We start from the raw sequence: 22739 nt of genomic DNA, 5'->3' as shown, positions 1-22739 counted from the left end.
GCCGCCACCGCTGCTGCTGCAGCTGCTGGGCCATGTTGCATTTTCCTCGCCTCTCTGCCCTCCTCCTCCTCCGGGCAAGTGGCATCATTTGGGTGGCAGCGCCAGCGGCAACTTGCCTCAGATCACCTGACACGGACCCGCCGCCGCCGCCGTGGCTACCTTACCGTAAATACCCCAGCCCAGGCAGCAGCAAGAAGAAGCTGGCAGCGGCGGCAGGTTAGGGATTAGGGGCGCAAATTACTTGCCTTGCCCTGGGTTAGGGGGCGCAAATTACTTGCTTTGCCCCGGGTGCTGATAACCCATGCTACGCCGCTGGGGGTACCCAAGCAATTAGGCCAATCAGACCTGGCATTAAAGAATGAGTGGTGGCCTGTGGGTTTTGCCTCTTTTGAAGTATGCAAGAGTTGTTATTTAAGAGTGGTGATCCTAGCCTACCGACCCACAGAACTACTAAGTATAGGGCCCTAACCCACGCACCAAGTCACAACTCAAATTTCTATCAGCCTCCCCTAGCTGTGAGCTAGCCTTATGCCTGTGAAGTTGCCACAACCCTGTGCCTTATCCTTGGCATTCAGACATGCATCTGTTGCTGGAAGAACTAGCCATTCATTCTGATGGACCCATCACAGCAGCTGAGCTTGGGGCACTTGAGATTCTTCTTCTGAGTTCTATGACAGCATAATTTAGTTTTGCTACAAGCGTCAACACATACAGGTGTCGGGGATCTGACAATAGCAGGCTCAGAATGTGATGCAGGATTGGTGGGGTTGTTGTAGAAGTGTCCTTGGTTTTCTCCCAAAATGTTCAAACTACATATCTGCAAATAAACTAAATTGTGCAAAGCGCCTGATGCTCTCTATCATCTAAAGCTAATTAAATCCAGCAGCACAGTGCCTGGAACATTTCTCCACTCAAAGAAGTGAGGAGCTCAGAGCAGTTGTTTTTCTGCTATAACTAATGTAAAAAAGATAAATGGAGCAGAGAGTTGTAGACTTGAGGCATAGCATGACAATCCCTAATTTGCCTATCAGCTCCCCAGGGGTGGCCTTCAGAACTATCCCAATTTCAGTGATTCATCTCATTGTTTTTGTCTAGCCTTTTTCCCCCCCTTAGTTCTCACCAAGAAGGTGAGCATGTGTCTGGCCTCCCTCACCACCCCAGAAACGTCATTGGGGACCCACATAATTAAATGCCACACACACAAAATTCTGCATATAGTAAACTAGCAGGTCAGGAAGAAGCCTAGGCCAGAAGTCCTTCTCTCTGACAGACAGGGGGTTACAAATCTACAAGGCCTGCTTCAACCAAAGGCATTAGTACCCTGCTTTCCATCCTAGGCTCAGCTTTGCAGCAGCAAGGGGGAATTCCTCTGAGAATGTGAAGAGTGCCTTTCCCTTGCTAACCAGACACAACCCTCCCACACCTGGGATTGAGAGACAAAGGTCACATCCATGCCATACATTTATAGCACACTGTCAGGGAACTGCCATCGGAGCCAGAGGGAGAGAGAGGGCTCCAGAGGGATTCCGGAGAGCATCCCGGGATGGGGAGAAGCAGGCCATCTTCTGGGGAGGGAAATCAGCGTAGCACCAGTGGAGAAGGGGGGCAGATGGGGGAATCGGCGAGGCGGTCCCATGACTCCTTGCCGGGGACCAGCGGGAAGAGCACGGGTCCTCCGCTGCCCACACCCTCCTTGCGCAGAAGGCTTCCACGCAGGGAGAGTAGGCGGAGACTAGGCGCCAAAGAGCTTCTTTGCTGGAAGAAGTTCAAGAAACGCCCACTGACGGATTCTGCCAGCGATTGAGACAGCCATGGGTGAGTGGCTGTCCGGACAGAAAAAGGTTCACTCAGGCAACCCAGCCAGGTGTGGCGCCAGTTTACGCACGAGCAACCCCTAGAACCATTACACACACTTATACTACTTTCACAGTCATTACTTTCCCCATCCTCAAAGAAACCTGAGAGCGGAAGTATTTAATGGGGCTGGGAATTGTACCTCTGTAAGGGGCATAGCTGTCAACGTTTCCCTTTTTTTAAGGGAAATTCCCTTATTCCGAATAGGATTCCTCATAAGAAAAGGGAAAAGTCGACAGCTATGGTAAGGGGTCCCCTAACAACTCTTAGCACCCTTAATAAATGACATTTCCCAGGATTCTTTGGAGTAAGCCATGACTGTTAAAGTGGTATGAAGGTGCTATAAATGTGTGGTGCAGATGTGAATGTAAACTAGAGGCAATCTCCAATAGAAAGCAAAAAGGGTAGTGAAGAACATTAGCTCCCCACCAGGAAGGTGTGTGTGTGTTGCATTGGTTATGTAACACCTGCCTTTGATTCAGTTGACCAACAGCGAATCAACACCTGCCCCTTCTTACACAACAGCTCTGCTCTGGTGCTGATGCCGACACCTGAACCGGACTTGCAAACTGCCTTTCAGATTCAGTATTGATATCAAGGGTGGTGTAAAACAAGGCTGCGTTTTAGCCCCACTCTTCCTTAATCGCTACATAAATGACATCGTTCAGGAGCTCTCTTCTCCCTTTCCGCACACACAGCTCGATTTCTGCAGATGGTGTGGCTCCTGTTTCATTCCCCCAAGTAGGTGTGAGATTATTATTTTCCAAATCTGGAACTTATGGCAATCAGGGAGGTTAATTTGCTCATTATATTGACTAAATTGGTGGTGTGCATCAAAAGGCATACACAGCATAAGCGGTTGTATAATTGAACAGTGTTGCCCACTTAAGCACTTTGGCTTTATCTTTGCGAAAACTCTCTGTGGCGCATTTATTTTGAGGTGGTTAAAAATTCACCTGCCTGGTCATTGCAGGGCTAGAAAGACACTTTATTATACTTCAGACCACCATTCATTTGAATCAATAATAACAGTTTCTGCTGCTCAAACTGTATCCTGCTTGTTGTATAGTACAGCTATCTGGGAGCAGCTCTAGCAGAGATTAATTGGATAGCATCCAAAATAAGGCTGTGTACAAATAATAATAATAAGAATAAGAATAAGAATAAGAATAAGAATAAGAATAAGAATAAGAATAAGAATAATTTATTATCTATACCCCACCCATCTGATTGGGTTTTCCCAGCCACTCTGAGCGGCTTCCAACAAAGATTAAAAATACATTAAAATTAAAAATACATTAACATGACGTTAGCTGCAATCCCTGTTGTTACATGCCACCCCAATCTCCAAATAGTAAGCGGTTTTTATTGTCTGATTGACCTTCTGACAATTCTGGAAAGAAGATTCCTGCATTGGACTAGATTATCATCATGGTCCATTCTGATTTTATGTTGCTGCTGCTGCTGTTATTGTTGTTTTTAAAAAAGAGGGACTAAAGAAAGCATGGATAAGCCCTGAGTCCTACTCAGAAGAGACCCACTGAAATCAATGCACCCACGTTCATAAATTTCAAAGGCTCTACTCAGGGTAGAACTGACATTGGTTACAACCCTCTGTCAGCATTTTAGTGCAAATTTATCCTGATATGACCATTTTTGTATGTAGTCTTGACTAATTTACACATTTGCAAGACTTTCTCCAAAAATAATGCAAGCTTATGTTGTTTTCACTAATGCAGGCATCTTTTTGCACACTTTCCCCTAATAAATGCATTTTGGTAAACATTGGCCAGTTGAAGAACTGCTTCACAAAATCTGGATAAGTGAAAATTTTGAAGTTTTCTCCTACAATATGTATTTTTATACACATTGGCTAGAGAACTGCATCTATATTTATTTGCTTGTGGGGTGTTCATATGCCTTCTTCTTATTAATTTGTTCATCCAGGACTTTTCAATACACTTCCCTAACGACACATACACAAAAACCTGTTTGGCTATATCTGGCTCTCTTTAATTGTAAACTATTGATCATGAGACTTGCTAGCACACAGAAACAACAACTTTTCTAACACGGTTGGATAAATGTCACACTGCTTATGTCAATCTTAAGGATTAACAAAACTTTGCAACTGCATTGTCTCATCACAGCCTCTGCGTCTTCTGTTCTTCCTGTGTCCCAAAGATGGGACACAGAACTTCTAAAGCCAGGTCATGGATATTTTTGGCATGCCTGAAACCGAATGCAGAGGGCGCAGAGCAGCCCAGAACATTGCCTAGCAGGTGCTAATGCCTCATGATAATCCTCTTTGTGCAATGCAAAAGGTGGTGAAATTCTAACTGCGCACCTTCTTATTAGATGTGTCCCCTTCCTCCAGGGTAAATCCCACCTAGGTTTAGGACTGGCAGCATTTATTGCTAATCGCGTGAGGTGAAAACATCCCCCTCCCCCGCCATAGTGTCATGAAGGGATTTCGAAGTTCTAAGTGCCTGAAAGTGTTTCTCTCTGGATTTCAGGTGATGCCAGAACCCTGAGCAACACCATGACAAGCCCTAAGAAGCCCTGGTCCAGGGGGCAAATGATGCTGCTTCTGGGATGCTCTGCCTGCTTCTTTCTGCTCCCAGGAGGTAGGTTGCCATTCTGCTGTCTAGATGGGGCCAATTTGGGACATAATTGAACAACAGGTGATGTGCAGCTGATTCCTTTTTCTTTCTTTTTTTCATTTAATAGAATCATAGATTTTTTTCTTACAGCAAAGTACAAAAAAAAGTTTAACTTTTTTTTAAAGGCCACAGGCTGCTTGACAACACAGCAATATAATAAACAATATACTGCATAAGCACAGAATTATAAAATTGTAGAGTTGGAAGGGACCCCAAGTTCCTGTAATGCAGGAATCACACGTAAATATATAATCCAACCTCTCATTAAAAACCTCCAAGGCAAGAGAGTCCACCACTTTCCAAGGAAGTCGTACAAAAGATTAAAAAGGGGTACTTAAATTGAATTCATCATCATACTTAACAGTATAGAATAAACAGCTGTGTCAAAGTATTCACAATTGCATGTGCCACCAACCACAAACAGCTGCAGAAGTGCATTTTGCCACAGCTGCAGCAACAAGTAGATTTGTGAGGCCTCCTTCCCTGAGGTTTGGTGAGAGCCATGTTGCTCTCCCAAGCCTATGCATTGCATAGTGGTTAGAGCGTCAGACTAGGACCTGGGAGATCAGGGTTCCAGTCCCCATTCAGCCATGAATCTTTCCTGGTGACCTTGTGCTGGTCACTGCCTCTCTCAGCCTAACCTACCTCACGGGGTTGTTGTGAGGATAAACCAGGGAGGAGGAGAACTACGTAAGCCGCCTTGAGATTCCTTGGAGGAAAGGTGGGATACAGATGGGATAAATCAATAAGTCTTTCTCTCCTTGCCCAGCAGGATCCTTGGCCTGCAGCAGCATCACCACAGACTCCCCAGTGGTTCTCTTGGGATCCACAGCAAGAGCTTCTTGCACCATCTGGAGAAGCTCCTGCCTCATCCGAGACGATGAAGAAATCCAGCTGATGTGGAAACTGGACGAAGAGTTCCTGACAGGGACCCAGTACAGTTTACACAATGGGTTAGAGGTCTCCAACATCACCATTGGGCCCATCAATGAGACTGTGACCACTCTGAGCTGCTACGTAAAGAGGAAACAGAAGCCACAGATGATGAAGGTCATCCAGATTCGTGCAGGATGTAAGTGCACCCTGGTGCTGCAGAGCAAGGGACACGGGGCAGGAGGCATCTTTGATATACGTGGGCATTCATTTTAACAAAAGAATCAAGGTGGTTTACAATGATAAAAGCAGTAAAATCATGATCGGTGGAAAACTTCCAAAAAGCAACAGTAAAAGGAAATCCTCATTAACAAGGGAATCCCGGAAAAGTCCACTGGGGTAAAACCTCTGCATTAAAAGGAGAAGTACTTGAAAATGATTTACAGGTGGTATTTAGCTCCAAGTAGGCTTGCTAAGATGTACAGGACTGAATCAGATGTGCTGGAGATGCAAAGACGTAGAGGGAACGTTCTTTCATATGTGGTGGGCTTGTAGAAGGGTAAAAGAGTGTTGGGAAATGATCCATAATAAATTGGAAAAAATATGTAAAAGTACTTTCCCCCCCAAAAAAACCCCAGAATCCTTCCTGTTGGGAATAATTCAGACTTAAATTCCCAGGTGTCATAAAAGGTTGTTTATGTATGCCACTCCTGCGGCCCATGTTCTGTTAGCCCAAAAATGGAAAACAAGCGAGGTCCCAACCAAAAAAGAATGGCAACTTAAGTTGACAGAATATGCGCAGCTTGCAGACTTAACATGTAGAATAAGCAAACAAGAAGAACATATGTTTAGAGAAAATTGGAAAACGTTTATTGAATTTATGGGAAATAACTGTGTACAGCTGAAAACGCTAGCAACATTAAGATAAATTCAACAGTGTAATTAAGTTTTGATGGATGTAATAATGGAATACTGAATGGTATAGTTTTTGTAAAATATGCAGGGATTTATGATATGTAGAATGAACCATGGAAAGAGAAGTCATTGATATCTTAAGGATGTAAAAATGAGTACCGGTACTTTAAATTGTCATAGGGATGCAGGTGGCGCTGTGGGTTAAACCACAAAGCCTAGGACTTGCCAATCAGAAGGTCGATGGTTCAAATCCCCGGGACGGGGTGAGCTCCCATTGCTCAGTCCCTGCTCCTGCCAACCTAGCAGTTCAAAAGCACGTCAAAGTTCAAGTAGATAAATAGGTACCACTCCAGCGGGAAGGTAAGCAGCATTTCTGTGCACCGCTCTGGTTCGCCAGAAGCGGCTTAGTCCTGCTGGCCACATGACCCGGAAGCTGTACACCAGCTCCCTCGGCCAATAAAGCGAGATGAGAGCCGCAACCCCAGAGTCAGCCACGACTGGACCTAATGGTCAGGGGTCCCTTTACCCTTTACTTTACTTTAAATTGTAAAACAGAAAATTTAACAAAAATTATTTAAAAAGAAGCAATGGGGGCCAAGAGTACCTCTCTTAGGAAGCTGACCCTAGATTAGGAGCAGCACAACCCCTCAAAGAGCCTGCGTCTTCTCTGGTGGTGAGTCTTTTGAAGTAGAACTAAGTGTTCATTGTCAGGAGGTAGGGACGTTTCTTGAGCTATTCTAGTCCCAGAGTATTTAAGATTTAAAAAGTCAAAACCAGCACCTTTAATTGAACCCAGAAGCCAATTGGTAACAAGCCCGGCCCTACCAAGAGGCAGAGTGAGGTGGCAAACACTGGTGAGTGGACAGTGGCAGTGAGGCATCAGAGATTAAAGTGGTATGTGCCCCCACAGTTTGCTGTCCACAGGTGGGGTGGCAGGCATTGTCCCATTGCTAGTGTTGAAAGAAGACTTGGCTGCCTGTCAGGTCAGCTTCAACATGTGGATCAGGCCCCTTTGCCTCAGGCAGCAAAAGATCTTGGGCTGAGCCTGACTGGTAGCCTGTAAAGTTAGCAAAGGGTCTACTGTGATGTGATCCACTCTACCATCTCTCTAGTCAAAACTCTAGAAAGCAACCATATTCTTCTTGTGGAAACCATTGCAAATGAGACTGCAGCATATCCCAAGCAGATAGTTCCAGAGGATTTTAGTAAATGAGCCAAGCTGTATTCTTCAGGCGAAGGGAGAAATTACCAGCGTCCCTAACTGATCTGCCCTGGATGACAATTCCTTTCTGACAGAACCAGAATGAATATTAAAAAAATGGGGAACATTTCACTTCCGGGTTGGCGCCATCGCCGAATGGCGGACTCCCTCCGAGCTCCGGAGGGAGCCTGCTCGGCAGGGGCTGGGTCCTACCGCACCGGCGACGCGGGGACCCTCAAAAACCATGGGCGCTGAAACCCATGGAGATGGTGACTCGGCTGGCACCTTTTGCGCCCCCCCGACCCGCGAAGGAGCCTTTTTAAAGGCTGCGAAGCGGGTGACGGGGGGGTGGTGCTTTGAGTCCTTCGCTTCCCCTGCCGAGCGAAGCTGCATGCCATTCGACGGAGAGCGCTGACTTCTTCTATTGAAAATATGGACTTAAAAGAATAACCCGTGAGTAATCGGAACCTGGACTAAAAAGGGGGATAAATTTTTTTTAAAAATTCGGAGCGAGCGGGGGAGGCGCAAAAAGGAAGTCAGCCCCCCCCCCCCCCGTTGTAGAAGAGTTAAAGCAAAGGATTTGACAACTAAGATCGAGTGCAACCCTATTTTGACAAAGTTATTAACTTCGCGAGGGAAAATCATAAGACTGAGCTGGAGGAGAAAGGTGGAATTGAATTAAAAAGCAACCCCCCCCCCCCGGAACCCTGGGAGCGATTTGTGAGAGCGCCGGGAGAAGAGAAATAGAGGTTTTGACAGCTGTCAAAGAGCTGTCAAAGCGGAAGAATAAAATAGAGATCTTTGTTACGAGGACTTTGCCGGTTACATTTGTTATAAATTGGATACAAATTGTTACAAACAAGGAATAACAAGTTATTTTGACTGGTGGACGTGATCTGGAAGGGAATTTAGTTATTGCAAACCACCTAGAGGAGCCGAGGGACATTACAAGTATTGTTGGCGTGGAATTTGACCAGAACTTTCTATCTCCTGGGAAACTGCAGAAATGGAACACTATTTTGTCTACAGAGGTCTACGCACTAAAGGAGACAATAGATTTATCTATTGAAGAATGAAAAGGACTTGACGTAATGTTTTGTTCTTGAATAACAAGCCTCTGCAGAGGAATTAGAAGCTTTTGGAATTGGAACATTTGTGCAGGAGAGCAGGGGGGAAAAAAAAAGGAGTGAGATCAACAAGAACAACAAAAATAATAAGAACTGGACAAAGTTGGAAGTGGGAACATTTGGGACATCCAGATTTGACAGGTTTAAAGGAATAAAATTGGAGCTTTCACTCCTAGATATAAAAATCTGGATGGAAGAAATGGGCCTTTTTTGAGACAGACTCCTTCCAAGATTGGACATTCGAAACTAAAGATGACTGGGAAAGGACTATGGTTTAGAGAGATGTGGGAACTCCAGGAAGACATCAGACGTCGAGGAACATTGGGAATGGGGGGAGGGAAATTTGGAATCCAAAGGGCGTAAAATTATTTTTTTATTTTTCTTTTATTGTAATCTGTATTGCATATTAAAGGGGGGAACTCGCGGAAGGGAACAGGTCGATTTTAGGGGATGGGAAAATATTTTTAAAATTGAGTCAATGATAATAAGTTTAAATTTGGGATAAGAACTTGTTGAAATTTTTTTTTGTTTATTTGTAAGAATTGGAATACAGGAGGGGGAGGGGAGGGGAAGTCCTGAAAAGATGTTATTGGGAAAAAGATTTTATGGAAAATCTTAATAAATATCATTAAAAAAAAAAATGGGGAACATTTCTTATCTTTTACCAGCCAAGTTTTGCATTTTATTTTTCCCCATAGCATTCCAGTGCTTTAGATTTATTGGCATCTGTTGATTGCTATGTTTTTGGTAGGTATCAAATATGTAATTTTATAAACTGCCTCATCTCAAGTGCTGCTACTGGGAAAAGAAGTGTTTGTCTGAAATTCCATTGTATGTCCACTGTGAAATATCAGAGACAAATCTCAAACACAGAATTCAAATTTCATTGGGTGGCAGATGCAGATCTCAGTTCAGCCCCACTGAATGCAGGGATGCAATTCATCTCCTTCTCTTCTTCCATCCCCCTTTCCCGCCATTCAGATCCTCCAGCACAACCCCAAAACCTCACCTGCGTTATGAATGTCACCACGAAGAACCTCACGTGCCAGTGGGACCCTGGGCAAGACAGCTTCCTCCCAGTCAGTGTGGCCCTGAAGGGATACCGGTAAGGAAATATAATTTTTTTAATAGTGTGGAGTGGGGGCAGTGGGGGAACTTTGTCTCCCACATTCTGACCCTGGCTTTGAACCTCTAGGCCAGTTGACAGATCATCTTATGGGAAATGCCAAAAGTTTGGGCTGGTGGCCAGACAATGAGAATGAAGATTGTAAAATCATACCCTCCAACATTTCTCTGATGAAAATAGGGACGTCTCATTCCATAATGATAATTTTACTATTTATACCTCACACATCTTATTGGGCTGCCCCAACCACTCTGGGCAGCTTCCAACATACAAGGTGTGACCAGAAAGTTTGGTGAATGGTCACAGAAATCGGACAGCGAGAAATACAGGCCTTCAGAGTAGACTCCCTCTGATACAATGCACTGTTGACAACATTCGTAGAACTGTTGGAAACTTCTGGAGAAGTCCTCTTTTCATACTGCTTTCAGTTCCCTCGTCACAGCAACTTGGACATGTGAAATGTTGGAAAATCTGTGGCCTTTCAGTGCAGATTTCAGTTTCTCAAAAAGAAAGAAATCCAGTGGGGCCAGATCAGGAGAATATGGAGGGTGGGACAACTCAGTAACTATTTCACACAGAATATGCAATTCTTCTGGGACAAACACAGATCCCACATCAATAACTCACGAACTCTGTCAACATTTGCCACCGTTCTGCTCGTCGATGGTCTGCCAAACGGAGGGTCATCTTCGATGGTTTGCCACCCTTCACGAAAACACTTAAACCACTGTCTTTCGAGTTACAGCTTCATCACCGTACACATTTGTAAGCATTTCATGGTTTTCCGATGCTGATTGTATGTTCGAATATTTCTCGCTGATTTCTGTGACCATTCACATGGTCAAACCTTGTATATAAAAACATAATAAAACATTAAACTTTTTTAAAAAAATAAACCTTCCCTATACAGGATTGCCTTCAGACAGCTCAGGAGTCAAGTAACTCCATGCCCTCCAACATTTATCCAATGAAAATAGGGACATCCTAAGCAAAAGCAGGACATTCCGGGATCAAATCAGAAACCAGGGTGGCTTCTCTAAATCAGGGACATCCCTGGAAAATAGGGATACTTAGAGGGTCTGTAAAATTTGGCAGTTTTGTACCTCCTTGAACTGAGTCACCCAGCACGAGCACATTAAGGCACTGATTTGTGGAGTTCAGTGCCCCATTTCACCCACCCCTGCGCATGGTGGGACCACAGAGAAGTCAAAGGTACTTCCTCCTCTGGCAGCCACTGACTGACTGCTCTCTTGGTGTTCCAGGAACCAGGGTGTGTGTGAAGTCCCCACAGAGGCCGTCCCCGCAAGCTGCACCCCACTGCCTGGGCAGAACTCCTGCACCATCGGCCGAGAGAACCTCCTGCTCTACCACCCCATGATTTTCTGGCTGTCGGTGAACAACGCCCTGGGAGAAGTGGGCTCTGAGCCGCTGTGTGCAGACCCCATCGATTTAGGTGTGTGGAGGCAGAGGCAGCAGAGTCCGCCCTGACTTTGCATCTTTTTGCAGCACTTCTGCCTGAGGTGGGGAGTTTGGAAATGAAAGATGGAAATACTAGCTGAGGCTTGCCATAGAAGAAAAGCTGGCTGGATCAGACCTTCAAGATCAGACCTTAACACACACACCACTGCCCTTGCCTTAGCTTTTTGCCCTGCACTTCTCATTTCAGCCAAGCTGGACCCCCCAACCATCCACGCCATGCAGTCCATCCCCGAGGAGGCTGACTGCATATCTGTCATGTGGGAAGCAGGGAGAGACAGCGAGCACATGCACCAGTTATGTGACCTGAGCTACCAGGCAGAGGGCGACCAGGAGTGGAAGCTGGTGAGTATTGCTATGTATTCAGTGGTTTGTGTTTGCCTGAGCTTGAGTCTGGACTAAGGATTCTGAGCCCCTGTATTCTGATTCGATACATGATGTCCAGTCACAGAACATTTCAGGATTTGGGCCTCTGCCATTGGGCCTTGAACCCTGAGTCGTGATTCACAGCTTGGAAGTTTGGACAGCCAATCACGTTGGGAGTGGGAGTGGCCCAGGCTTTCAGCAATGTATATAAGCAGTTGCTTTGCCCCTGTTTCCTAGTTATGTAGTTCAGTAAAGGTTCTTGCTGTTATTGCTGTGTCTTGCCTCATGGGAACCCACCTATACTTCAAGTATTTCTTCCGAACAGGGAGCCTGGAGATCAAAGCAGGCCGCCCCCTGCTGCGCACACACCCAGTTCCATTGCTGAAGGGGGTTCCTAGCTCTCAATCAAGGGCTGAAGGAGGTTCCTAGCTCTCATTCAAGAGCAGCTTTTTGATGCAAGAGAAAGCACACCCCCAACCCCCAGGACGTGCTTGGCTTTGCTGTTAACCCCTTGATGACTGTTTTCTTTACTCATTTATTCCCATATTTACCAACCCAAAAGTGCAATAACAGGGTATTACTTCATACTGTATGCTAAGCAAACAAACCATAAATAATCAGAGAAGAAATGCTGGCACATCAATATAAATCAAGGCATATTTCCCAAGCTGACGTGGATGGTGGATGCTGAGCTTCTAAGAAGCATAGGAAATAAAGTCCCACCAGGTGACACAGAAGTGTTCTGAATCCTTCAGCCTCCTGGAAACATGCAAATATATGAAGTCCATAAGTTCTTATACCAAAAAGACAAATGTAGATTTATCAGGGTTTTCCACTGCTGGGCGCTTGGATCCTAGCTGCTGGTAGCATCCATGTCAAAAGTTCTTTGTGCAGCATGTTTTCATGTTGTCCCTCCACATATTCAATAATGATAGTTGTGGGGAGACCTGAACAGATGGTTTAATAATTTTAGGTATTTCTTGATATGCTTGAGACCAGAATAATGACAAGATGGAAGAATACCTGTTCTCCTTCACTCCTCTCCTGTGTCACATCCATCATCCCTAAAACACACACACAGCACCTGGTCCCTTATCTTCACACTTCTTTCCCAGGCTGTTCCCTGGCAACCGGCAAGCCAGGGGCTCATCAGCCTCATGTTGGCTCTGCCAGCTTCTATTGCTGCTTTTTCTTTTGCTCCAGTGGTAGCACTGCTGTTCAAATAAGCAAATGTGCAACTGAGCTATTTTTCCTCCAGATCAGCTCACCCACAATTAGCTACGATTAGTCATCCTGCCAAGCACAGCCTGGTTTGGGGCTTGCAGTGGTCCAGTTCCCCTGTTACTGGAGCATCAAGGGTGCAAGTCACTCCTCTTTGCTGGTGCTCTCTCACCATACCTTACCAGTGATGTATGAGGCAGCCTTTGACAATCAGATGCCCTCCAGATGTTCCAGACTACAACTCTCATCAACACTAGCCAAGGCAGCCATTCTGGACTGCAACCATCACCAGCCCAAGCCAATGGAGCCATTATGGACTATAATTCCCATCAGCCCGGCCAGCATGGCTGTGCTGGCCAAGGGCAAAGAGTTGGTGAAGGCTGGGCTCTGAACACAGGGGTCAAGGAGAAGTTCTATCTCATTCACATTGAAAGCCAAATCTATTAAATTTGCACTTTTTGAAACGATATAAGAACTTTGAAAATTGCACATATCCAGATTTTGTGATGCAGTTCTCCGATTGACCATTGTTTACTGAAATGCATTTATTTGGGGAAAGTGTTAACTACAAAGAATATATTAGTGAAAACAACAAAGAAAAATGCTTTATTTTAGGGGAAAGTGCTTACAAAGTATGTACATTACTCAAAACTGCAGACAGAAAGTGTGTTTAGTAGGATAAATTTCCACTCTAACATAAGGTTACCAGATTTTTTTCAATGAATCCAGGGACACTTTTCAACTTCAGTTGAAAGGGATGGATTTTGTCAGGGTACTGATTTGCAAATCTGGGGACTGTCCCTGGGAAACGGGGACATCTGGTAACCTTCCTCTAACACTTAAGGGTTTCCCAAAAGGATTTTTGTTAAGGCACAGATTGCTGGAGAGCTGCATTCAGATTGGGAAAATGAGAAAGGGAGAGAAGTGAACCTGGCAGATCCTTCCATCCCTACACCCAAGGGGCCAATGGCACAGCAGCCTTCGACGATTGGCTGTTATTCTTTGTAAAATTGTAGAGGTGGAAGGGGCCCACCCAGTCCAAGCCCCTGCAATACCGGAATCACAGCTCATTCTCATTCTCGCTTTTCACCCCCCCCCCAGGTCCACAATATCACCAACCCCACCTGGGAAAGGCAGGAAGTGTGGCGTGTGCGACACTGCGGCTTCCTCTTTGGGACCCTCTACCACTTCCAGATGCGCTGCCAGAGATTTGGTGGAGCCGGCTACTGGAGTGACTGGAGTCCAATGGTGAACTTCACCACCCATGAGAAAGGTGGGTGGAACGGAGGGGCAGTTTCTTCCGAAATCCTGTGGCCCTGTTGTCAAGGGGGAAGCAGGGCAGGGGGCTAGTCCAGAGCCCCTCCTAAGCTCTCAACTGGGAAGCTCATCCAAATAAGAAACCAGGGGTTCCTCTGTTCCCTGTGCTGTTGAAGGGTTTTGAGTGAGTGAGGAGGAGTTGCTGGGAGGCAGCCTCAGAACCGATCCGGCCTCAAACCATGGAGGGAAAGAGTTTATCTGCCCATGCTTTCGTACAGCTGTTCTGTTCAAGAGCAGTTTCAAAAATAAAAGGACCGCCAAGATACCTCCAGCAACAACCATTGAAAAACAACAGGCTACCTTTTTTCCTTTGGGCTGATGGAAACAAAATGGAAGTCAGGGGTGTCATGAAAGGCAGCACCCAGGAAAGGATCACTTTCCACCACATGTGTAAAAAAAAACCAGCCACCCACACAAGGCAGTTCAGTGTACCCACAGTCAGGTAACTTGCAATTTTGTATTATTGTTGTTATTAATAATAATAATCTCCTTTTTTCATATCAGTACTCAAGGCACAAATTAAAACAACACAGATAAAATATGGAAGGCTAAAAACATACAAAAGATAAGAGTTTAATTACTTTCGAACAATTATCTTCCATATGTTTTTAGACTTCCGTATTTTATCTGTATTGTTTTAATTTGTGCCTTGAGTACTGATCTGACAGAAGGGCAGGATATTATTATTAATAATAACAATAATTAATAGAATTAAGACAATATAAAAAACCAGCTCTGTTGAAATACAGATAATAAAACAACATAGCAGTATTAAAAGCTATTGAAAAAGAGTCAGTTCCCAAAGGCCTATTGGAATAAAAAGGTCTTCAGCCGCTGGTAGAAGGACTACAAGGAAGGAGCCAATCTAGCGTCTCTAAGGAAGGAGTTTGAGAGTCTGTGAGCAGCCACCAAGAAGCCCCTCTCCCACATCCCCACCAAGTGCGCCTAGGATGGTGTTGGGACTAAGAGAAAGGTCTTCCCCAAAGATCACAGAACCCAGGGAAGGTTTGTATGGGAGAATAGGGTCCTTCAGACAGCCTGGGCCTATACTGAATTTTCTTCCCATGGATGGGAAAGTCCAAATTTAGCGGTGGTGGGAGTGTGGGCTGCCACTTTAATGAGGATACGGTGTGGACCCTACCACAACAAAAACAAGAGAGACACAAGCAACTTCAAATTCACATTAAAGTCCAGTGTAGATGGACCCAAAGCCTCTTTTTCTCTTCCAGCACCTTCAGGAGAGCTTGATGCCTGGTGGAAAGTGAAGACCAGGGAGGCAGAGGCAAGAACGGAAGTGCAACTGTTGTGGAAGGTGAGGGGCGAGGGACTACATTGCAGACCTCAAGGCCAACCAACCTCCCGTAACCTGGTGCCTTCCAGATGTTTTGGACTACAACTCACATCAGCTCCAATCTGACCATTCCAAAACATCTGGAGGGCAACAGCTTGTGCAAGGGAAGAAGCCCTCATGAGATCTGTGTCTTGCAGTCTTAGGAGGCATCATCCTAAGGTACAAGAGGCTAATCCAGGGTCTTCTGCTCCCTCCCATGTTGGATATAATGTGCACTTTTGATTCACTCATTAAGCAAGCAACCCCTTACAGTAAAGTGGGCAATCAAGAAATGTTGGGAGATTCAGGTCAGGTCAGATAAATGAAAGGACATCGTCTCGCAGCTAAACATAGTTAAACTATGCAACTCGCTGCCACAGGATGCAGCGATGGCCACCAAATTTAATGGCTTTAAAAGAGGATTAGACTAATTCATGGAGGAGGGGGCTGTCGGTGGTTATTAGCCATGACGACTCTGCTCTGCCTCCACAGCTGGAGGCAGCAATGCTTCTGAATACTGGAAACCACAGGAGGAGAGAGGGCTCTTGTGCTTGAATCCTGCTTGCAGGTTTCCCACTGTGGCATCTGGCTGGCCACTGTGAGAAAAAGATTCTGGACTAGATGGGCCATGGGCCTGATCCAGCAGGCTCTTCTTATGTTCTTCTGTTCTTATTTTGCAGCCAATGAAACCCAATGAGGCCCATGGGAAAATCTTGGGTTACATGGCCACACTCAGCACCCGGCGGCACAGCGGGGAGCCATCGCCACTGTGCAACACCTCTGAGACATGCTGCACTTTCTCACTTCCACTTGGAACCCAGAAGATTTATCTCATGGCCTACAATGCTAAAGGCTCATCTCAGCCCACTGAAGTCTACTTGTCTGAGAAGAAAGGTAGGAGCCTCCTCAACCTGGGGACAGCTGTCCTGCAAAGAATCACTTTTACACACCTTTTTCAATACATTCACTGTCTCAAGAATATGAGTGTATTCCCTGCCAGCTGCAGGATTTTTGGGTTTCCCTGTCCACAAGTCTTGGGGCTTGGTTTTTCTGTGTGCCACAGTTTTCTGGGTTTTTTCCCCATCCTGGATATTCATCTCTGTTCTACTGCTTGCCATCCACACTAATGGATGCAACTTGACCGAGGGTATCAGGGTGGGTGCGCAAACCCCTCACCTCAATTACTCCACTCTCTCTCTCTCTCCATTCATTATCTTCTCTTTGGAGAACACACACAGGTATTTCTGTACCTATCCAAAGATTTTCCAAAGATAGGTACAGGATGGGAGAAATGGGCAAAAGGGGGTTGTGCTTTGGATTTTTAGAATTTTAAAAAAGCTTATACTGAGGTCTTGCATAGGTCTTTCACGACTAAGGCACAGCAATGATAAAGAGGCCAATTGCCATCTCCAAGCACACGTATGTACAGTGTGGAGATCGTATAGAATTGTAGAGTTGGAAGGGAGCCAAAGGGTTATTTAGTCTAACCTTCTGCAACACAGGAGTCACAACTGACAGATAGCCATCCAACCGCTGCTTAAAACCTCCAACAAAGGACAGTCCGCTGCCTTTCTGACCATGAGAGCCGTTTGAAAGTGGAACAAGCTACCTCAAGAGTTAGAATCACAGAATCGTAGAATTGTAAAGTCAAATGGGATCTGATAATCATCTGGTCCAACCCCCTGCCATTTCAGGAATCACAGCTGAGGAATCCCTGACGTCCAACCTCTGCCTAAAATCCTCCAGTGAAGGAGAGTCTACCACCTTCCGAAGGAGTCTTCTTTCGCTGGAGGCTTTTAAGCAGAGGTTGGGTGGCCATCTGTCAGAGGTTCTTAAGCTGTGATTCTGACCCTTGGGGTCATTTTCACACTCTATGATTCCCCCCACCCCATCACCAGTTTGCCTTCCTATGCTCTCTTGCCTATAATTCTAACCATCTCCCCTGCATCTTCTGATAATGTCCGTAGGTCAACCCGTGCCCAAGTTCCAGGCCTCCCCTCACAACGAGACAAGCATCTGGGTGCACTGGGATCCCCCAGCGACACCAGCCAGGGGCTACATCATCGAGTGGCGCAGCATGACCTCGGCGGAAGACCCATCCGATGGCACCCACGGTCACAACAACATGCAATGGACCAAAGTGCAGAGTGGCACCATCACACATGCTCTGATCCAAGGTGAGAGGGAGAGAGAGGGCTGGAGCCCTTTCATCCATTGGAAGAGCCGCTTGGGAGACAGAGGAGGGATGCCCGTTAGTGGGGTAGGAGAGCTGAGAGTCCCTCCACACTCTTTTCTGTGAAATGGGTACATATCATCCTAGATTGTTCTTCAGGCCCAGTCACAAGCTCACCTTCTGATCTTCTGGCTCCCATTCTCACATCCACAGACAACCTTCCCCTTCTCTCTTTCAGAAAACGTGAAACCTTTCCAACGCTACAACATCTCCATCTACCCACTCTACAGGGACAGAGTGGGGATGCCCCAGTGTTTGGAAGTTTACACCAGGCAGAAAGGTATGGCCTCCCCCTGCTTCTGCTCAGCTGCCATCATCTGGGGATGCGCAGTTTTATTTAGATGCATAAAACTATCTTCCTTCCAACAAAACTGTCTTCGTTCAGCATCTTGGGAACCATCCAGACTGATGTGGGTGGTTGCAGGGGGGAGGTTCTTTTCTGCAGCTTGTAACTGATACAATAATAGTGCATTAGTGGTGGATTTATGTTGGACCATCCACACGCCATTCTGCTTTATTAGTTGTGCTGCAGAGCTTCACCAGTGTTACCATATTATTGCTGTCTGGAGGCAGAGGGGAACTCTTGTGCTATTGTGCAACAAAAGCAAGACAAACCCTGATATGCACTGATTGGAAACAAAGCAGTAAGTCTGCCCCAAAGAGTATTGGAATCGCTTATAACTGCCCTGATACCATCATGAGAATACACAAATGAATCATAGCAAAGACATCTCTGGATGGTCCCCTTGGAGGATTCCCGCCCGCCCCCCAAGATATTCATGCCCCACAACTTAATTTCCAAAATTATAAATTCTCATGCTAGTATTTGAGTTAACCCTAAACCTTTTTGGATGCCACTTCCTCTGATTGGGTTAGGGGGTGCTTGTGGATGTACAGTGGTGCTGGAAAGATACTCTGCACATGTTCAGGAACTATCTTTCTGAGATGTAGAACTAAGAGCAGCTTCCAGGGATGACTGCTAGCAAGCCTTGGTCTAGATTGCCTTTCTCAGGGTGGATTCACACCATGTGATTAAAGCACACCCAATGTGCCTTTAAAGTGCCTAACTTCTCCCCCCAAAATCCTGGGAACTGGAGTCTCACAGAGCTGGGATTCAAACTACCATTCCCAGGATTCTCTGGGGAAAGCCATGTGCTTCAAAACTATGCTGTGAATCTGCCCTAATAAAACCCATCAGTCCCCCTGCAGCCTCCTGGTGAGCCTGGTTTGCTGCTTGCAATAATAATAACCCACCTTTTCTCCCTCTGCAGCTCCATCTGACACCCCCAAACTCCACCCGGGGAGTATCAGTAAGTCCACAGCTCAGCTTCACTGGGAACCCATCCCGGTTGAAAAGCGGCATGGCTTCATCACCAACTACACCATTTTCTGGAACGGCACCAACGAGGACCTGAAAAGTGAGTCACACCCATACATTCAGCCCCTCCCACTTGTGTCACTTCATATCCCCCCAGCAAAGGGTGGGGGGACCCTGAATTGCCAGGCCAGTGGACAAGGAGAGCTCAAGTTGGGCTGGAAGAAGGGATCTGCATTGCTGCACAGATGGCTGGGTGTCTAACTTCACCTCTGGTCAACAGGCCTGGAGGTGCAGTGGATTTCTTCAACAGCCCCACCATTATGATGTTTAAGACAACTTTACCTGGGGCTTATCCACACCCACCTGTCCTCTGCTCTTTCTAGGCATGCTCCGCATTTTAAAGCTCCATGTCCGAAGGCCCCTGTTTTTTTGTTTCTGTTCTGGAGCTACTACTGTTTGCTCCGATTGAGTGCTAAAGAGCAGGTTTTTGTGGGAAAGCTCTCGGGGGCAGGGGATGCTCAGACACAGAACTTTTAAACACAGGCCTGTGCCTGGAATGAGTGGGGCAAGATATAAGTGTGGATAATTCCTTGGTCATAGCAGCAGCCTCTGGAAAACCCACAGAAGTGGCGTCCACCAGCCTAAAAATCACCCAGGCTTATACCGAGGCTTTCCCTTACTTTAGCTTTATGCATGCGTAGAAATTAAGTCACGTTGGGCTCATGCACACTTCTGTTTCTTTCTAGTCATGTATTTGATAGGTTCTGTTTTTGTTTTGTTTTGTTGTCCTGCCACTTTCCTCAGAAAAGCCCACTGTTTACTGCTCAGTTGGAACAAACGTCGATTGGGTTTGCTGCAGATCGGCGTTCGTTCTGATTCAGCAATAAACGGTGGGTTTTCATGGGGAAAGCAGTGAAACAAAAAAAAGAAACCTCTTGGACCCATGGCTAGAAATCTCCAAATGGAAGAAATTGCAGGGGAAACAGAAGTGTGGGGGAACCAGTTCTTGGAGGAAAAGTGTACCTGCATCGTGAGAGCTGGATGTCTGATTCAGTGAAGAACAGGGTGCCTACTGACTATCAGGCTCCGTACCTCAAGAGTGAGATTTTCCCGCACAATCTCGACACATTATACAGTCCGAGGAAGCAGATTCTCCTCACTACATCCTTTCACAATCTCTTCTATACCTTTCCTTATCCCTTCACATGTAGGTTGCCTATCAAAGCATATACAGTGCTATAACTTCCACTGAATAGGGTTTTGTATAGTTTCTAAAACCTACTGGGCCAGAACAACATGAGTCATGTTGGTAAAATTTACGGTGACACCAGCTTTCATAGGTTAGACTAGGGACCACATTGTCCAAAGCGTTGCCAGGTGGCCTTTTGTGAAATCCACCCACCCTCTGGCCTCAGAGCCCCCTGCCTCAGCTACACTTTCACCCTGGGGGGGGCTAAACATGACTGCCTTTTTCCTAGGTGCTGTCGTGAACTCTTCAGTCGACACCTTCACCATCGTGGGTCTCTGGCCTTCCAGAATGTACAGGGTGCACATCATGGCCTCAACAGTGGGTGGGAGCACCAACGGTACCATCCTTACGTTCTATACCAAGGCGATTGGTAAGGAGAACCATAGGACAGAGGGTGGAGCTGGGTTCATGGGGGCGGTGGGCTGTCCCCATGCTCTGCCTCCACACTTGGGGGTAGCAATGCTTCTGAATACCAGTTGCTGGAAACCCCAGGAGGGGAGAGTGCCACATGTGAACTGGCTGCATTATAACGATCTGGCAGGCAAGCAGCCTGATAAGCAGCAAGGACTCTCCGTCAGTTTTATGTAAGTTTATTTACAAGAAAAACACATCCAGAACACAGCTTCCCACCTGCTCTCATTAACAGTAGTTGATCAGTCTGAATCATTGTCCCTTCCCCAACAGAAAGAATGCCAAAATCCTACCTATCTTCTCCTTCCCTTCCATTGTTCTCTGAGCTTCTCCAGTCTCCTAGTACGGGGACTGAATGGCTGGCCTGTCTCCTCCCCACTCCCAGAAGACACAGCCCCAGACTCTGGCTTATCTGCTGGTTGCCTGGCAATGCTCTGGCCACCTTCCAACTCTTCCTCTCCTTGGGAGCTAACAGCATCTTCCCTGGGAAGGAGTGGGGCCAGACTGCCCTTTCTGGACTCTGACAGCCAGCTCTTATTTGCAGAGTCGGCCCCCTGCTCACTTAGCTCAATTTCTGAGGCTGACTCTTCTGCTGCACTTGGGGGGAGCACATTCCTGACATGCATTGTGGCTCACATTGCAAGGCTGAACAAGTCCAAGTGCACCCCATCCTCCTCTCTCTCCTCCAGCCCCAAATGCGGAAGGTCCTCTTAACATGCCACCACTATCACCTGGGCTTACTCCTCTGTGATCTCTCTTCCAGATGACATGGACCTACCCTTTGTCTACATGCTGATTGGGCTCCTCTTGCTGGCAATTATTGTCCTGGTCATCTGTTTTCAGAAGAGCAAGAGGTGAGTGTTGGGAGGAGCTGCAGAACTCATCCTGCTTGTCATCTCTGAGAGCAGATGAGGAAACAGAGTTGTTGCCCAGAGGGCCTCAGATAGGAAGTGAGATATTTGCAGGAGGAGGAAAGGAAGAGACCAGGGCTTGGCATGTAAGTAGGGAAGGAGCAGGGAATGAGCATGAAAGCAAAGGACAAGGAGAAAGAATGAGTCGTGACTCAGAGTAGGGAAGGAAGGATCAGTCAATTTCAGTTATTTAGGTTTCTCATTTTCCCAATCTTAAGTTCAGTTCTCCATATTTTGCAGCAATTTGCAATTTAAAAAAATCCTCATTAAAATTCATCAGCATTTTAATATGAATTTCTCCTAACAAACATATTTTATATACTGTACTCTTTTGACCGACGTACACATTTATGGAAGAATATAATGCACTTGTGTATGTTAATTTCACTAATATATTCATTTTTGTGCGAGTTTTTATGTACTTTTGTGAACATTGTTTGAGTGGATAACTGCATCACAAAATTCAGATAAGTGTGGATTTCAAAGGATGGAGATTTCCTATGCAATTGATGTTGCTCTCCTATTTGGATTTCAAAGCATAGCAAATATCAGGATTTAGGGAGGAGAAAGTGTGGGACAGTAGTAGTTGGAGGGGGTGGGACAATGGGGAATTAAAGGCAGAGCAATAAGCTGGGCCCTTAGTGGTTGAATGGGAATCAGGCTGACTCAGCGAAAGCAATAACATCCTGCCTTTTGTGGGATGTCCAGTCAGCCTAAACACTTACCTCCTGGGATGTTGAGTCTCACCAGATATCTCTCTCTCATGTGACCCACAGGATGAAAACCCAGTTCTGGCCCAGCGTCCCTGACCCAGCCAACAGCAGCCTTGGCAAATGGGCACCAGCCATCCTGCAAGAGGTAAATGTAGTGTGGGGGGTGGAATCTCTTGGGCTTGGCCTGCTGCCCCTCCTATTCCTCCCCTACCTGCGCAGGCCTTTCGGAATACTGACCCACATTTTACACACATCTCACCTGCAGTGTGAGTCATGGGCAGGTGGCACGGCTGGGAACATGGGCAGCCCCTTTGTCCTGACCCACCCTGAGTTCTGCACATCACAAGCCCCACATCGTGTAGTAGCCACAGCTAGGTATCAGCACATACTGACCCCAAAGGTCAGCAGCCACAGACCAGGGATGTTTAAGGACAT

General features: G+C 46.2%; 1 protein-coding gene across 4 annotated transcripts in view; it reads left to right on the top strand.

The window, feature by feature from the left end:
• The window catches only part of CSF3R (colony stimulating factor 3 receptor), a 29980-nt gene that overhangs the window by 5195 nt on the left and 2046 nt on the right, over positions 1-22739 (top strand). For 2 of the 4 annotated variants that reach the window (XM_079988205.1, XM_079988204.1), the window contains 14 exons: positions 4371-4481; positions 5287-5589; positions 9615-9738; positions 11022-11212; positions 11426-11580; positions 13924-14095; positions 15369-15451; positions 16150-16363; positions 17437-17646; positions 17881-17982; positions 18974-19120; positions 20499-20639; positions 21444-21534; positions 22368-22449. In XM_079988205.1, the coding sequence (XP_079844331.1) occupies positions 4397-4481; positions 5287-5589; positions 9615-9738; positions 11022-11212; positions 11426-11580; positions 13924-14095; positions 15369-15451; positions 16150-16363; positions 17437-17646; positions 17881-17982; positions 18974-19120; positions 20499-20639; positions 21444-21534; positions 22368-22449 (2100 nt within the window). In that variant the 5' untranslated portion in view covers positions 4371-4396. Of the gene's footprint in view, positions 1-2396; positions 2596-4370; positions 4482-5286; positions 5590-9614; positions 9739-11021; positions 11213-11425; positions 11581-13923; positions 14096-15368; positions 15452-16149; positions 16364-17436; positions 17647-17880; positions 17983-18973; positions 19121-20498; positions 20640-21443; positions 21535-22367; positions 22450-22739 lie in introns of those variants that run through there. The other 2 variants (XM_079988206.1, XM_079988207.1) reach the window with 2 other exon arrangements.

The sequence above is a fragment of the Podarcis cretensis genome (assembly GCF_951804945.1).
Source record: "Podarcis cretensis genome assembly, chromosome: 8".
Taxonomy (NCBI): domain Eukaryota; kingdom Metazoa; phylum Chordata; class Lepidosauria; order Squamata; family Lacertidae; genus Podarcis; species Podarcis cretensis.
Note: the sequence above shows the minus strand (reverse complement) of the source record. Positions and strands in the feature narration are given on the sequence as shown.